Raw genomic sequence first — 15,770 nt, 5'->3', positions numbered from 1 at the left:
CCCTATGTTAAATTCCCATAGAGGCAGAGAGATTTTTATTATTAAAGGCCGGTTATTTCATGGATCAGGATACTATGCATCCTGATAAAGTTCCCTTGGCCTTTGGAATTAAAATAACCCCATATCATAGCATACAGTACCCTTCACCATACCTAGAGATCAGCATGGTGTTATTTCAGTTAGCCTCATAGCTGGTTTGATTTGCATTGAAGATGATCTTATGGAAAGTTCCCCATGCCTATCTCTATGTATGATGAAGGAATGAGATGATGTGATATGGGGTTATTTTAATTCCAAAGGCCAAGGGAACTTTACCAGGATGCATAGTATCCTGAACCATGAAATAACTGGCCTTTAATAATAAATATCTGCCTGCCTCTATGGGAATTTAACATAGGGGGTGTGTATTCTTATGCCCCCTGTATTTGAAGGAGGAACATTTATTTATGTACAATACATAATTCACTCACAAAGAAAATTGGTTTCCTTAAAAGGTTGGATTTTCCAAAAGTTTTTGAATTAAGGCATTAACATCAATTTCCAATTGATGCTTTTTTATTCCTCTTTTTAATCAACTTTAGTATGGGTGTGTAAACTGTTTTAAGCCACTGTAGCTCTAACACTCTAGCGCCTAAACGGGCCCAGTTGTTGAGACAAAGATTTAGATGGTTTTCTAAAATGGGGGCCGTGTCCCTAAGGATTGAGTTCACCAGTCCTCAGAGGGATGGAGACTGTTTATTTTCCCTCGGCTCCTGCTCCATTTTTGAAACTAACCAACTGTAACTGATTGATTTCACCGGATGAATTCAAAAGGAAGTTTCAATTTTGGACTGTGAAACACAATTTGGTGCTTACTTCCGATAACACAAGTTAATATCTTCAAGACTGTATTTGTCTGAATGTATTTCACACATAATCACTTTTTTCCCACTGTGTTAAGCTCTAGTTTCTCTGTAACTTCTTTTCCTCAGATGTTATGTTGCATGTTCATTTTACATTTTGAAGAGGCACTGACACTCATGTCTTTTACAGGACATTCAAGAGCTAATAACTGCTAAACAGCCGATATGAATATGTATCAGATTCATTCAGTTTGGCCTGTTTGAAAGAGGAGCTGGTGAGTCTGAACTCCTCTGGCCTTTTAAGAGATGTTTGTCTTTGTGGTTGCCGATCGCGGCGTGTCGTGTTGTGGGCGTGAATTCTACACCTAATCATTAGTGTTGTTCCTATAGCAACAAGACTTGTTTGCCAGGCAGATCTGAGCCCGCCGAGCCGGAAAGGTTCACATTCACACAGATACCCAGAGAGAATAATACTGCATCAGAATCAGAATCAGAAATACTTTATTGATCCCCGAAGGGAAACTCTGTGTTACAGTTGCTCAGATATTAGAAATATAAGAAATATAAATAAAGAAATAAAGAAATATAAGGAGTGTGGATATTTACAGTTAAAGGAATATTATGATACAGTATTTACATAAATAACATAATTAAGGTGTTGCAATGGTGAAAAGTAATAATAATAATAAAAATAGTAGCAGTTGAGTATTGCACACATTACAAGCCAGTGTTATTGCACAATACAGAAGAAACAAAAAAAGTCTGTTAAATAGAAACTGAGACTGTTAAAAAGTAAAAGTAAGAAGACGAAAGACGGAGCAACTGCAACAGGCTGCATGCACGTTGGCGCATGCGCACTCTTAGTGCAAGATCCTAGTGCAAGAGAAGGAAACTGTAAAGTTAAAAAAGCACATTTCCCTCAGAATAAATGATATCCTTTGATCTATTCAGTGAATAACAACACAGTACTTCTGACCCGTCTGGTTGTGACAATGGAGCATGATAATGCATAATACAAAAGGTGTCACACTTAGCTCATTGTTTCATGGCCCACTCTCTTTGCTCTCATCAACCAGCAGCTGCTTTTCGCCTGAAAGCTCTGATAAACCCAATATATGCTACCTCGTCAGCACTAGGGATGGGCATTGTTAATTAGGGCCCGAGCGCCAACAGCAGCAAAGACTCTATTAAAACTGAAGGAATTATTCCCTCTTTCTTTCTGCTAATAAATCGCCTTTCTGAGGGGCTTACCATACTCAAAAATTCACCAAAATTGACAAATGTTAGGTATTGTTTAAGAGTTTTGGGAAAAGGCGCACAAAAATGCCTCACTTGCACCCCCTACAAAGTTAAAAAAATTAAGCCCCTGCAGTATGTTTAATGTAGACTAACACAACTTGGTACACACATGTAGCATGTCAAGATTGAGCCCCTGCAGTATGTTTAATGTAGACTAACACAACTTGGTACACATATGTAGCATGTCAAGACGTACAAAAAAGCTCATTGGAGCCATACGCTTAACGCAACAAGAAGTCCACTATTTTGAATTGGAAGTTTGAAATGATTGCGATTTTGGCCATTTCCACGTGTCGTACTTTAACCAGCTCCTCCTTCAACTCTAAATTTGGTTTGTGCCATCTTAAGACGTTAAAGATGAAAAGTTATTATAGATGAAACGTTATTATAGTGTATAGTGTGTTCTATTTGTGATACTGAGTCGGCCCCTATAATTTAACCACGCCCATGTAAGCAGGCCACGCCCCCCTTGAATGACTTTTTACCACTTAAAGTAGAATCTTGTGTGAGGTACCATTGAACTCTGCAGAGTTCCTTTTTGATTGGTGATAGTTTGACCCGCCCCCTATGTGTTAACCACACCCCTTTTCATAACTAATTACCCGTCTGATGTAGAGTCTTGTGTGAGGTATCATTCAACTCAGCAAAGACTATGTTTGTCATGGTCATTGTTTGGCCCGCCCCCTATGTCATGCCCCTTTCATAACTGGTGACCCATTTAAGGTAGAGTCTTGTGTGAGGTATCATTAAACTCAGCATAGCGTTCCCTTTTCAGCGGTGTCAATTTGCCCTGCCTCATATGCTTAAGCGATGCCCCCTCTAATAACTAATGACCCGTTTCTTGTACATTATTGTGTGAGGTATCATTGAATTTAGCAATAAAGAGCCTCTATTTCCTTGAGGAGTTGGTGGAAAGCCAACCGTAGCTAATGTTGGACTTATATTAGTTAAGTAGACATAAATAATGCTAATGTTGCTTTATGTGTGCGCAATGGGTAAAATAGGTTTTACAGTGTAAATATTGTGTTTGCAACTTGTGTTTGTTCTACTGTCAAAAAAAAAGTTTAGTTAAACACTGCTGTCTGAGCTTTTACTTCCTCAAGCATATTTTGATCCTTACCCAGAACCACACGGCAAGGTGCTTGGGTGTGCCTGACCCATACAAAGTAATGGATGTAGCAGTGACATCACCCATTGGTTTTGTGGTTTGACGTTTTGAAGCCTTGATTTTGTCAATTTGGCGATCACAATCTTTTTTTTTTAACTGGACGCGACGATTCTTTTGACAAGAGAGTGGAGCTGTGGAGGATGACGAAGCCAAGCCAATGTTGTTTCAACCCTTCTGAATAGATTTTTTCCAGTGGAGAATTAGCAGTGTGTAAACATGGACCTACGGGTACTGGCACCATTCATCAGCATGTACAGCAGTACAGAAAATTGGCAAATTTTCCGCCAGCTAACGCTAGCGGTAGATAGCTTGCTTGGTTGGCAGAACGCTGATCAAGACATTTTTAGGCGATGAGCTGTTCCAGTTGACTTTGATTGAGTGAAAACACTCAGTGAGACAAGTCTCTGTCATGATTGACAGGTGGGCATGTCCCTAAAGCAGCTCTTGCTTTATCGTCTATTTTAAAATAAACGGGACCATAATTTACTAAATGAACATCATGCTATATTGAAGAAGACTTGAAACTAGCGATTTAGCCCATAAAGTCATCAACATTTTACTGAGGTAATGAATCAAGTGAGAAGTAGCCTCATTTTCCCATAGAATTCTATACAAGCTAACATTTTTTACAAGTTGCCCCTTGCTGGAAATGACATAGAATGCAAAATGAAGGCACTTCCAAAATATTTTTACAGTCTATGGTATGACCCCATTCCTGTGTGTGCTGTCACATCAGTCCATTAGAGTTTGCAGTGCACTTTCACAGAATGGCTAACTGACATGCTCATGCGGTCTCGTGGTTCAATAACCAACAGGGCACCAATACAGGCCACTGAACACGTACATGCTCAACATTGTTCTGTCACATGCAGCTATTATATGAGAGTCTCGATGGTGTTTTAAGCCTGCAACGTTGACTTCCAGGCAGTGCTGTGACTGTTGACTTCAAGGCACCGAACCCTAACCCTATCATTGCCAAATCCTAATGTTGGGCGCTTAAAACCCCAAACATCCTACGAGAGGTTTAACACTTGTAAATGATAGTGAGCACTGAATTATACACACTTTAATATATATCCGTCTCCTGCAGAAGCCAGCCAACATCCTGGTGATGGGGGAAGGTCCTGAACGAGGAAGAGTTAAAATCGGTAAGACATGCATTATTTCTGTAAACTGTTTGACTTATTGAGATTTGTAAAAAGCACTATCATCATGATGATTGATCAATGAGCAATGAGGCTGTTGACTTATTTGAGTGTCCTGTAGCTGCAGTTTTTAACCATCTGGCTAAGAGGTGGACAGGGAGCTCGGATCAGTGCTGTTGCATAAGCCAGCTGGCCAGGGGACTGCTGCAGTGCTGGAGTCTATTTATAAACCCAGTGCACACAGGAATGGTACTAAGTTATTGTTTCTGCAATAACTTACCAGGCCACAGCATGATTTATGGGTAGACCCTACCTCGAACCGTCAAGCTACAGCTATACGAAGCAGTGACGCACGTAGCTCGTCTCTGGCTTGGTAATTCCTGGTTCTTCTTCTCCATAAACATGAAATCAAGGAGAGAGTTAACTTTTCCTGCTACAATTTTCCCACCGAGGTCAGAAAGAACAAGGGAAACACTTTGTTTCTCTCACTATGACTCTTTGAGTCGCTACTCAGTCCAAAGATAATCACAGTCACTCTCTCACTTGCTCTACCACTCACTCCCCACGCACACACGGCCCTGCTATTCTCTTAAAAGGTCCCATGAAATGAAAATTTCACTTTATGAGGTTTTTTAACATTAACATTAGTTCCTCTAGCCTGCCTATGGTCCCCCAGTGGCTAGAAATGGTGATAGGTGTAAACCGAGCCCTGGATACCCTGCTCTGCCTTTGAGAAAATGAAAATGAAAGTTTAGATGGGCCGATCTGGAATCTTTTACTGGAAAGGTTACATTCCCTTTCTCTGCTTTGCCCGCCCAGAGAATTTGGCCCACCCATGAGCGAGAGAGAGACATCATGGTTTTCAAACAAGCAAAGTGCCAGTTGGTCAAGGCCACACCCCCAGCCTTCACTTTGCCACTGCTTGCTCCAACCTAAGTCAAATTCCTCGTATGTTTGTCACACCTGGCAAATAAAGCTGATTCTGATTTATACACCTTAGGCGGGTTAAGGGTCTGCGCATGCTGAACTTTCCCTTTCCCCCACGTCAAATACCGGGAGATGGCTAAACAGATTGTCCGTCTCCAGGTCTGTCATGCTGTGTCTTGGCAAAGAAGTGGAAGGAGTGAGCAGCGCCCACTGCGGCCCCTGGTTAATGCTAGTTTGCTAAGTTAGCTTGCTAATTCCACCCGAGCGTTGCCAGACAACACAATTTTGTAAATACAGCCATATTGAGAAATAGAGAGAGAGAGAGAGTTTTGTGGAGTTGATAGGCTTAATTAGCTTTGTATCATGGTAGCATAAAATACACAACAACTCCTCTCCAAACTGTCAGAGATGTAAAACCTGTGAGGGGGACTTGCTTCACATGCTCTGGAAATGTCCTAATTTGGAAACCTATTGGAAATACATCAGTAATATAACTTCAAAAACTTCAAATATCAAGATTGCAACCCAAGGATATGGATCCTGGGAGACATACGGATTCTTGATGCAAGTTTTAATAAAACATATTTCATGTTACTTGCGGGTACAGCTGGTAAAAAGGGTATTTTGCAGAATTGGAAGTTAGAGTCTCCTCCATTGTAGAGACAATGGTCAAACGAACTAACATCCTACCGAACACCTGAACAAGTCTTCTTCTGTGTGAGGAGGAACCCAGAGCAGTATGAAAAGATATGGAGCTCCTTCTTGGCCCTACTACCATCATCACATAAGTGTAATTAGTAAATCTGTGTATAACTTGCTCCCCTTTGATATTATGTCCACTGAACTTCTATGATCTTATAACTATTTGGGACCTCATTCAGCACTCGATTGTACTTTATTTTGATTTTCAGATGTAACCAAAGGTGAATCATGCAATGGTTATTTCATTTTTCTTTTCTCTTTTTTTTTTATAACTGTACCAGGGTTGAGGTTGGGGGTTCGGTGAGGGGTTCTGATTTTGTATGTCTGTTCCTTTGTTTGCCGTGTTTGTGTAATTACACATATAAAAGAAACTTCAATAAAAATATCTATTAAAAAGAACATGGTAGATGTAGGGGGTGAGTTGCTCCATAAATATGTGATGTTTTTGGGCCCTTTAACTCACCTATTAAGAGCGTTTGCCCAATGTTGGCTGAGTTCTGCAGCAGTTGCAGGTTTGAATCTGACTATCCACTGTCACTAACTAATAAAGGGAAAAGCCCCCAAAAAAAATCTTTAAAAAAAATATGTGATTCTTCACTTTTAGCAACTAACTTTTTACTCTTAAGTTTAGAGCACTCTGAAGTTTGATTATTAGAAGCTGGATAGAGAATGGCATTTTGGTTCTCAGTTCAGACGGGGACCAAACACATATATTGCCCTGATGTATCCCTGATGGGGCCTGAGGTGCTCTCTGACAATGACTTCCTGTGTCTTCCTAACAAACCTCCTGTAGCTGACATGGGTTTCGCCAGACTCTTCAACTCCCCCCTCAAGCCGCTGGCAGACCTCGACCCTGTGGTGGTGACGTTCTGGTACAGGGCCCCTGAGCTGCTGCTGGGGGCGCGGCACTACACCAAAGCTATCGGTGAGTCTGGGGCCACATGTGCTAAGAAAACCCCGGGGGTGTGGGTGTGTGTGTGCGTGTGTGTGTATGTGTGTGTGTGTGTGTGTGTGTGTGAACACACCTCTCTGCACTAACTCAGGACTTTGACCACTGATTGTTTGCTCCACTGAAACAAAGTAGCTGTCCCTTCAGCAGAATAATCTTTCAGTCTTTTAGTGTGTTTCCCCAAGGTCTCTTAGTGTAGGGACACACATTCCTTTGTGGAAAGGAGTCCCCTACAATCTATGGTCTTCATCATGAAGCAGCTGTGTCTACATGTCATTCGTGGAACATGAGCCAACGCTGTCAGTCTCAGGCCTCCTCTGTGTTTGTGATTATCTCTAAATGAATGAAAGAAAGACGGTCAGATATAAAAGCTGCACCAATTGGTTCTCAGAAATTCTTTCTCACTTTAACTTTTGCAGAAATAGCTAAATCTGATTTTATGATTTGCAGATTCATTTACTGTATAAGATCATCAAACATTTGGATCAAAACTGGTTTCCGAACTCTTGTGCATGCCACTAATAAAATGTAAAGCTCATCTTCAAAAAGACAAAACTAACTGTTTGTGTGTGTGTGTGTGTGTGTGTGTGTGTGTGTGTGTGTGTGTGTTTAAATGTACCAGATATTTGGGCAATTGGCTGCATCTTTGCAGAGCTGCTGACGTCCGAGCCCATCTTCCACTGTCGCCAGGAAGACATCAAAACCAGTAACCCTTTCCATCATGACCAGCTGGACAGGATATTCAGCGTGATGGGCTTCCCCGCAGGTCTGCACACAATACACACAACTACAAATACACACAGCTTGCATAACCATGATGATCATGTTAAAAAAAAAACAATCAAACTTAAAACCGTGACTTGTATCGGATGGTGAGCCGAGTGTAACGTTAAATCCTGACTTTAACCCTCATGTTGTCCTCGGGTCAAATTTGACTTGTTTTCAGGAAAAAAACGTGAAAAATATATAATATATTAAAAATATCAAAAAACTCAAAAAAAACACCCACAACATTGAAAAAAGTGACAAAAATATCAGAAAAAGCGATAATAATGTTGGGGTTTTTTCATGGTTGACGGGAAGACAACACAAGGGTTAAGCTGCCTTGTGGCAATTCAGTGTGTGTCCATTAGTATTAGCACATATCCCAGAGCTTTAACAAACACATTACGTACATGTCCTTCCATTTGCTATTTAGGGAACATCAAACAATCCAGCCCAGGTAGACTTTCTATTTCACATACAGTCCCTGACAAAAGTCTTGTCACTTATCTATTTTGTAGAAACACCTGCAATACCTGACTTTTAATAATCCATTGGTGTAAGAAATAGCTCATATGAAAAGCTAAAACCCTCCCAGATGATGTTCAATGCACTGAAATAATATTTTTCACTAAAAAAAGATTTTTATTTAAACAAGACAGAAAGGTCAAATTTTGGCAAGACAAAAGTTTTGTCGCCTAACAGAAATTGAACAATCCTGCAATACTAAATATGTCAGCAAATTAAATAGTGGCGCTGTGAGATTCAAATTTAATATCTTGTATGACTTCCATGAGCTTGAAGACGCTCCATGCGGTGGGCAAGGATTCATACAATGTATTGATGAATTCATCAGGAATAGCTAGGAAAGCAGTCTTGCTGCCTCCAGTTCATCATATTCTTTGGTTTGGTCTTCCAGCTTCCTCTTTCATCCTACCCCACATATGCTCAATGATGTCATGTCTGGTGACTGGGCCGGCCAATCCTGGAGCATCTTGATCTTCTTCGCCTTGAGGAACTTTGAAGTGGAGATGGAAGTATGCGATGGAGCACCATCCTGCTGGAGAATTTGGCCTCTTTTATGGTTGGGAAATAAGAGGTAGCTAAGATTTCTTGGTATTTGAGACTATTGATGTTCCTTCCACCCTGCAGATCCTCGCACCACCCCATACTGGATAACCCCAGACCATGATTTTTCACTGTTTTCTGGGTGAATCTTGGATCCATGCGGGCTCCAGTAGGTCTCCTGCAATATTTGGGGCAACTGTGGTGTAATTCAACAGAAGATTCATCTGAAAAATCCACTTTCTTCCACTTCTCCAGCGTCCATCCTTTTAGCAGGCCTGTGAAATGCCACACGTTTTTTCATTGTCTTTTGTTTAGTGCTGGCTTCTGGCACTGATTCGACCATGAGGCCATTTCGAGACAGAATCTGACAAACTGTTGTGGTTGACACAGGACTTCAGGGGACCAGGTCTGTGGAGCTCTGCTGCAGTGGAAAAGGGCTGGCCTTGGATTTTCGAGCCAACAAACGGTCCTCTCGAGCAGTTGTCTTGCGGGGTCTGCCTGACCTGGGCTTGTCAAAAACATCTCCAGTGTTCTCAAATGTTTTTTTTTAATCCTCTGTACTTGACGCTGAGACACTTGAAGGTGTCTGCCACATCAGCAGTCGATCTGTCTTCACCCTTGATAATCAAAACTTTAGTCTCAGGGTGAATCTTAGGCATGTTTGCAGAGTCTATTTGCAGTTGATGTGAAGATCTAGTGTATGGGGTTGTTTTTATACACCCTGAGACGAATTGATCCATTTTTAGTCAGGTGAAGCTCATAACAAGGCGACACACTTATGTCTTTGCAAAAATTGACTCAATGGCTTTACCAAGCTGTGAATATTCTGTGATCATTCTTTTTGCACTGAAACATTATTACAAAAGTTGTTGGGATAAAAAGAGCCATTTCTTGTAAATAAATCTTGATTAGAAATATATTCAGCGGCACTTCAGGTCAAATGGTACACAAGCGACAAGACTTTTGTCAGGGACTGTATATTGTTTTCCTGCAATTGAAAGCAGCTCATTTCACGGAGAAACAGAGAACAAAATAGAGACGAGGGACTGCGCTTTGTGCTGGAGGAAACAGCTGGGACACAAACTCCTGGCCAGTTGAGTGCTGGTGTTTAATTTTTTAACCTCATAGTTTTTAAAACTGTCCCATGTCAGTGACAGACACAGTGATGTTTACTGATTCCTGTACGGGACTCTCACACCGCCTCAAAACAGACCGACAGGTCTGATGGCAGGGTGACACCTGGTTGTGTTTCTCCGAAAGTTGAATCTTCATCAACTTTTCTGCTGCGGTTTTCTTTCGGCTCCCCCCTGTGGCCCCCACCACCGCAGCCTAAACATACTACACCCCCCCCTTTAAAACAAATCGAAACCTCTTTGCAGGACCGCTTGAGGACCGTTATGTGAACAGAGCCTTACTTATAAAACACTAGCAATGTGTATACATATATATATATAAGTTGTAGTATCTTCTTTGTGTTTCATAGATAAGGACTGGGAAGACATTAGGAAGATGCCGGAGTACCCAACACTGCAGAAAGACTTCAGGAGGACAACGTGAGTGATTATCAGAAACTTATTTGCCAATTATGAAATACAGTCAGTTTTTTTTTTTGTTAATGCTTTGTTGTGTTTTTTCATTTCTCAGGTATGCAAACAGCAGCTTAATCAAATACATGGAGAAGCATAAAGTGAAACCAGACAGCAAAGTGTTTCTGTTGGTGGGTACAGACACACCATCATATGTGCACACATCTCATGGCTCTGCTTCTTTTGGTTTGCTTAAGAGCTTCTGTGGGAAAAACACTTTGGAAATCTTGTTCTTTAGAACTTAGCACACTGTGTGTTGAACTGCATTATGACTAAGAACCGCCCTGAGGTGTGTGAGAGGTATGTGTCACAGAGTTAACATGTAGAAACCCTGTCAACAGATAAATGACGGACTGGTCAACCTTTAGCTAGTTTATATCAACTTTTGGGATTGCTCCGGTTCCGCAGGAAATTGCGCGGATGCATTATCGCCGATGTCCGTCACCTTCCTCTGTCTCTGTGTTGGCGTTCTAACCTCTGGTGGATTTCTGAGGACTATGGTTAACTGGTCCTCAGATCTCTGCAGGGTAAATCCAGACAGCTAGCTAGACTATCTTTATTGCAGCTCCGTGCAGAGCATAGTGCCGCCAAAGACAATTGTGGTTGGTTTAAAGAAATGGCAGTAAACAAAAGCATCCCAGAATGCTATGTGGACCCTCCTCCGCTCCACAGCGTGTGGATGGACTGGCAAAGCGAGATTAACCTTTAGCAGACTTTAACAAACACAATTTCTTGCTACTAAAAAAATACTTGTTTTAATAATGACTCCTCACTGTCATTTAGAGTCACTGGTCCAACACATTTTTACTTAAGAGAAAGAGGAGCCTCAATCAATTCACAAATTCATTAGTATAAAGATGGTTATAAAAAAAAAGGACTGGACGCACTCAACTCACGTAGATACTTAGAAAGCTGGGTGCTGGATCCTAAAAGGGAACAATCGTAATTAAAGCTACTAGGACAGCACTTCAGTTTGATAGTTTATTGCCAAACAATGGAATTTTTATGCAGAGCCCTTCCTCAGCGTGTGCACACACAGGTGGGTTTAATAATACAACCAATACGCCACACACAGGCTGGTTCAATCATACAACCAATACTCCACACACAGGCTGGTTCAATCATACAACCAATACTCCACACACAGGCTGGTTCAATCATACAACCAATACTCCACACACAGGCTGGTTCAATCATACAACCAATACTCCACACACAGGCTGGTTCAATCATACAACCAATCAGTCCTTCCAGAAAAATTTGGAGTTTTTTTGTGATTGTTGCGGGCAAAACTCCTTGATCATGCGGCACGTTTTCTTAAAAAATGCTGGAGGGACTGACCAATACTCCTCACACAGGTGGAGTAAATCATCCACAACTGGCTCTATAAATCCCAACAGAGGGAGCCACAACTAATCCAGAGGCCTATACTATGAAGCAAGATTCGGGTTACCAAGGTAACTTCAGGTTCAACCCAGGGTTTTGGGTATCACGGTTGGTCACTTGTTACCGGGTTACATCGCCATCGTAATTTATGCTGAACACCTAGCTCGGGAGCAGGTTATGTTGGAGATTAGAGATCAACCGGTGTAAAAGAACCACCTAATGACCTATCAATACTCGGTTGATAATGGCGTCACGGTTCTTAGACGATCCATTGGAACTCGGTGCACAGTTACAGCGAAACGCGCTCAGAAAAGTTAGAACATTTAGAGACCAACATCCCCATTTTTGTTTTTGCAAGCTTAACTTACTGGGTTAAGCAGCAGCGGCTGTAGCTTTTTACCTGTATTACATGTCCATGTTCTCCATGTCTCTGTAGGATTATCGTTTGCTCGTGTAAAATATGTGGCTCTGGTAGACTTGTCAATGTTTGCGATTGGTCAATGTTTTTTTGTTTTTTTTGGCCTCATTATGTATGTGTATGTTTGGATTTAGTTTTGTATATGAAGATGATGATGGACTGGTTAACCTTTAGCAGACTTTAACAAACTTCAACACAATTTCTTGCGGCTGAATAAACTTTTTTGATAGTTATTCCTGTCATTTAGAGTCCCTGGTTCTTTAAAGGTGCACTATGAGTTCCTGCATGGTTTCAGCGCAATTTAATTTTTGTCTCAAATCGTAGGCATCTGTCCTTGATCCACTAGCTCCCTTCCCCCTGAATACACGGTGGAAATGCCTGGTCTTGGGAGACAACACAGGGGTCGTACACGTCAAACAAACACTAGAGGCACAGGAGAGGCACCAAAACACAACAAACCCCGTTCCAGCCAGTAACTGACAACATGTTTGGGGGAGGGATGGGGGTTATTGACAGTTATGGGAACATGGGGGGAGGGGCGAGCTTGCTCTGTTTGAAATTTACTTGGAACTTCAACAGAAGTTACAATGCCGGAACTCATAGTGCACCGTTAACATTGCAGCTTTAATACCAAAGAGACCAACTCATTTTTCCTCAAGTGATACAGGAGCCTCAAACAAGTCACACAGTCATTTGTATAAAGATTATTAAAAAAAATAGGACTGGACGCCCTCAACTCACACTAGACTTGTCCATGTTTCCGATTGGATACATGGTGCAAACACCGCCTCTTTTATGTGAACGCGCTGGATTGGGAAACCCTGGGTTGATTGAACAAGTTGACAACCACCGTCGTGACACAGCTTATGCCAGGCCTAAGGTTGTTAGGTTTGTTGAAGCCGCGTAATGGAAATAAATCCATATGTGTGTGGTTGATCTTGCTTCGTAGTACAGGCCTCAGATCAGACATAAAAATAATAAATTAAACTTAAACATGAATCAGAACTGATTTGCTTCCATTTATTTATGGTTGATTTCTTTTGGCCTGATTATGTAGTTTGGTTTTAGTTTTTCTAGAATATTTTAGTTTGATTCAGTTGATTTGGATTCCCAAAATTATTTTTCACTGTTTTCTTTATGTTTTTTTTTGTTTTTACTAACCTTGATCTGGATTGGTTGTGACTCAGTTGGGATTGAAGGGTTGTGGATGATTTATTCCATGATTTACAACCTGTGTGTGTGTGTGTGTGTGTGCGTGCGTGTGTGTGTGTGTGTGTGTGTGTGTGTGTGTGTGTGTGTGTGTGTGTGTACAGAGAAAGGGCGCTGCCTGAAATGTCCATTTTTGTGGCAATAAGCTATCAAACTGGAGTGCTGTCCTTGTAGCTTTATTCATAAAGGAGGTTAGAAATGTCTGTGTGCTCCAAACATTACAGAATGTATGTAGTATATTTTAGCAGTTTCCAAAATTAAAATGTCTCCACATTTGTCAAATATTAAGATTCTACAACAATCCTTTTCCAGATGAACAAAAAGTGTCATTGTAATATCAATATGTTTGTGAAATTTGATCATTGGCATTATTATCGTCCCTAAAATGGCCATATAAGGGTCTGTTCCGTTTCATTCATAAAATGTTACCAAATAGTAAAAAAAAATCATACTTCAAAACCAGATGTAGACCTAAATAGTCCCGCCCCTTGTCTGAGAGACCTTAGGTTCCAGAAGTACATTTTCCATTAGCTTCTCCATCAACCAGTTATCCAATCCCATCAGACGCCATACTACAAACCTTGGACTAATTTTCGACAAAGCCATTTGACAGACAGGTACACAGTTATCAAATATGGCAGCTCAGAACTATATCCACAACCTTCTTATCACCTAAAGATTTTTGAAAAACACCCATGCAACATAACCATGGTAACATATTAGGCCTGTATGAGCATCGTTGCACTAGCTCCCCGTTTGGTATTGAATACAATAAGACTCTTCTGTTTTTGTGTAAAGCCCTGCATGGGCTCGCCTCGAGCTATACTACAAACACACGGCCTAATTTACGCATTAACTGCCATTAACCATCCCACGATGTCGTTGTAAACCTTGGAGACAGGGTTCTTCTCAGGCAACATTTACATTGTTTTGGTTTGTAAGCGGAGTTTTGAGCCAAAAGCGATCACGTTAAGTTGAAGACAAAGAATATGTTAAAAAGTAAAGTTAGGTTAATAAATGTGTTTCTAAAACAATGGATTGTACAAATTCTTATGTAGGGCAGTGTGAACATAAAGTACAGTGTGAATATAAGTAGCAGCTATGAATGATAAGATATTAAATATACTGCATAGATATTGATTATAGAATTGTGTGAACACCCTTGACCCTTGGGTTGTCCTCGGGTCAAATTTGAGTTTTTTTATTTTAGAAATATGGGTTTCTTTCAACCAAATTGCCCCAAAAAACATGGATGTTCCCTACAACAATCTTCAGGTAAAATTAATGACTTTTATAGCATTTACATTTTTTTTTTTTAAATGGTTTTGAAACAGTATCCTGATTTTGATACCCATCCGTGAGTCACTCAACATCCTCTGATCCGACCTATATGGCAAACGTATCCATCATTTCTGCTTTATTTAAAGAAAAATGGGCCCAATTTTACATAAATGAGGTTTGTTGACCAATGTTCCAAGAATACGTGTAAAACGTATTATTAAAAAACACAAGTTGGTATTAGTGGTGCATATAAGTGACCAAATTGGTTGCAGTAGCTCAGTCCGTAGGGAGTTGGGTTGGGAACCGGAGGGTCACTGGTTCAAGTCCCCGTATGGACCAAAAAGTACGGAGTGTGGATTTGGTGGCTGGAGAGATGCCACTTCATCTCCTGGGCACTGCCAGGTGCTCTTGAGCAAGGCACCATACCCCCCCCCCCCTCAACCACCGAGGGCGCTGGTTCAACTGGCAGCTCACTCACTCTGACATCTCTCCATTAGTGCATGTATGTATGTATGTAAGATCCTGAGCATGTGTGTAGTTCCAGACTGTGTGTGATAACTAACAAAGTGTGAACACAGAGTGTAAATTGTAATTTCCCCATTGGGGATCAATAAACAGATTTAAAAAAAATTGTCAAAAGCATCGAAAAAAGCTAAAAAGTTCCTTTACATTTTTTACCTGGAAGGAAAACAAGTTCATAGTCAATGGAAAGAAAACACAAGGGTTAAACTAAACATTGCAGAACATGTCCTCAGACTTTGTGACTGTATATGGAGTATGTGGAGTTCTCCAGACACCAATATAAAAACAATACTGCGATTCTTCTCTGCCTTCAGCTCCAGAAACTCCTCACCATGGACCCCACCAAAAGAATTACGTCAGAGCAGGCGCTGCAGGACCCGTACTTCCTGGAGGAGCCGTTACCAACCACAGAGTGAGCGTTCCTTTGATTTAGGCCAACTTCTTCAAGTTTGAGGAAAATGCCCTTTAACTTCTAACCTACCTTCCTGTCCTCCCATCTCCCATAC

The 15,770-nt window shown here is 41.0% G+C and overlaps 1 protein-coding gene and 1 long non-coding RNA gene across 5 annotated transcripts in view; both read left to right on the top strand.

Annotated features, from left to right (window-relative positions):
* LOC116705980 (uncharacterized) overlaps positions 1 to 2,359 on the top strand; it is a 15,322-nt gene extending 12,963 nt beyond the window's left edge. The window contains exon 3 of the long non-coding RNA XR_004336105.1: positions 2,266 to 2,359. This is a non-coding gene — a long non-coding RNA (uncharacterized LOC116705980). The remainder of the gene's footprint in view (positions 1 to 2,265) is intronic.
* The window catches only part of cdk19 (cyclin dependent kinase 19), a 72,635-nt gene that overhangs the window by 48,800 nt on the left and 8,065 nt on the right, over positions 1 to 15,770 (top strand). For 3 of the 4 annotated variants that reach the window (XM_032542448.1, XM_032542445.1, XM_032542447.1), the window contains exons 5-10: positions 4,400 to 4,457; positions 6,877 to 7,008; positions 7,655 to 7,798; positions 10,346 to 10,415; positions 10,507 to 10,579; positions 15,579 to 15,676. In XM_032542448.1, coding sequence (XP_032398339.1) covers positions 4,400 to 4,457; positions 6,877 to 7,008; positions 7,655 to 7,798; positions 10,346 to 10,415; positions 10,507 to 10,579; positions 15,579 to 15,676 — 575 coding nt within the window. The remainder of the gene's footprint in view (positions 1 to 4,399; positions 4,458 to 6,876; positions 7,009 to 7,654; positions 7,799 to 10,345; positions 10,416 to 10,506; positions 10,580 to 15,578; positions 15,677 to 15,770) is intronic. The other variant, XM_032542446.1, reaches the window with a different exon arrangement.

Source organism: Etheostoma spectabile, chromosome 18 (assembly GCF_008692095.1).
Source record: "Etheostoma spectabile isolate EspeVRDwgs_2016 chromosome 18, UIUC_Espe_1.0, whole genome shotgun sequence".
Lineage (NCBI taxonomy): Eukaryota > Metazoa > Chordata > Actinopteri > Perciformes > Percidae > Etheostoma > Etheostoma spectabile.
This window is presented reverse-complemented; position numbering and strand designations above follow the sequence as displayed.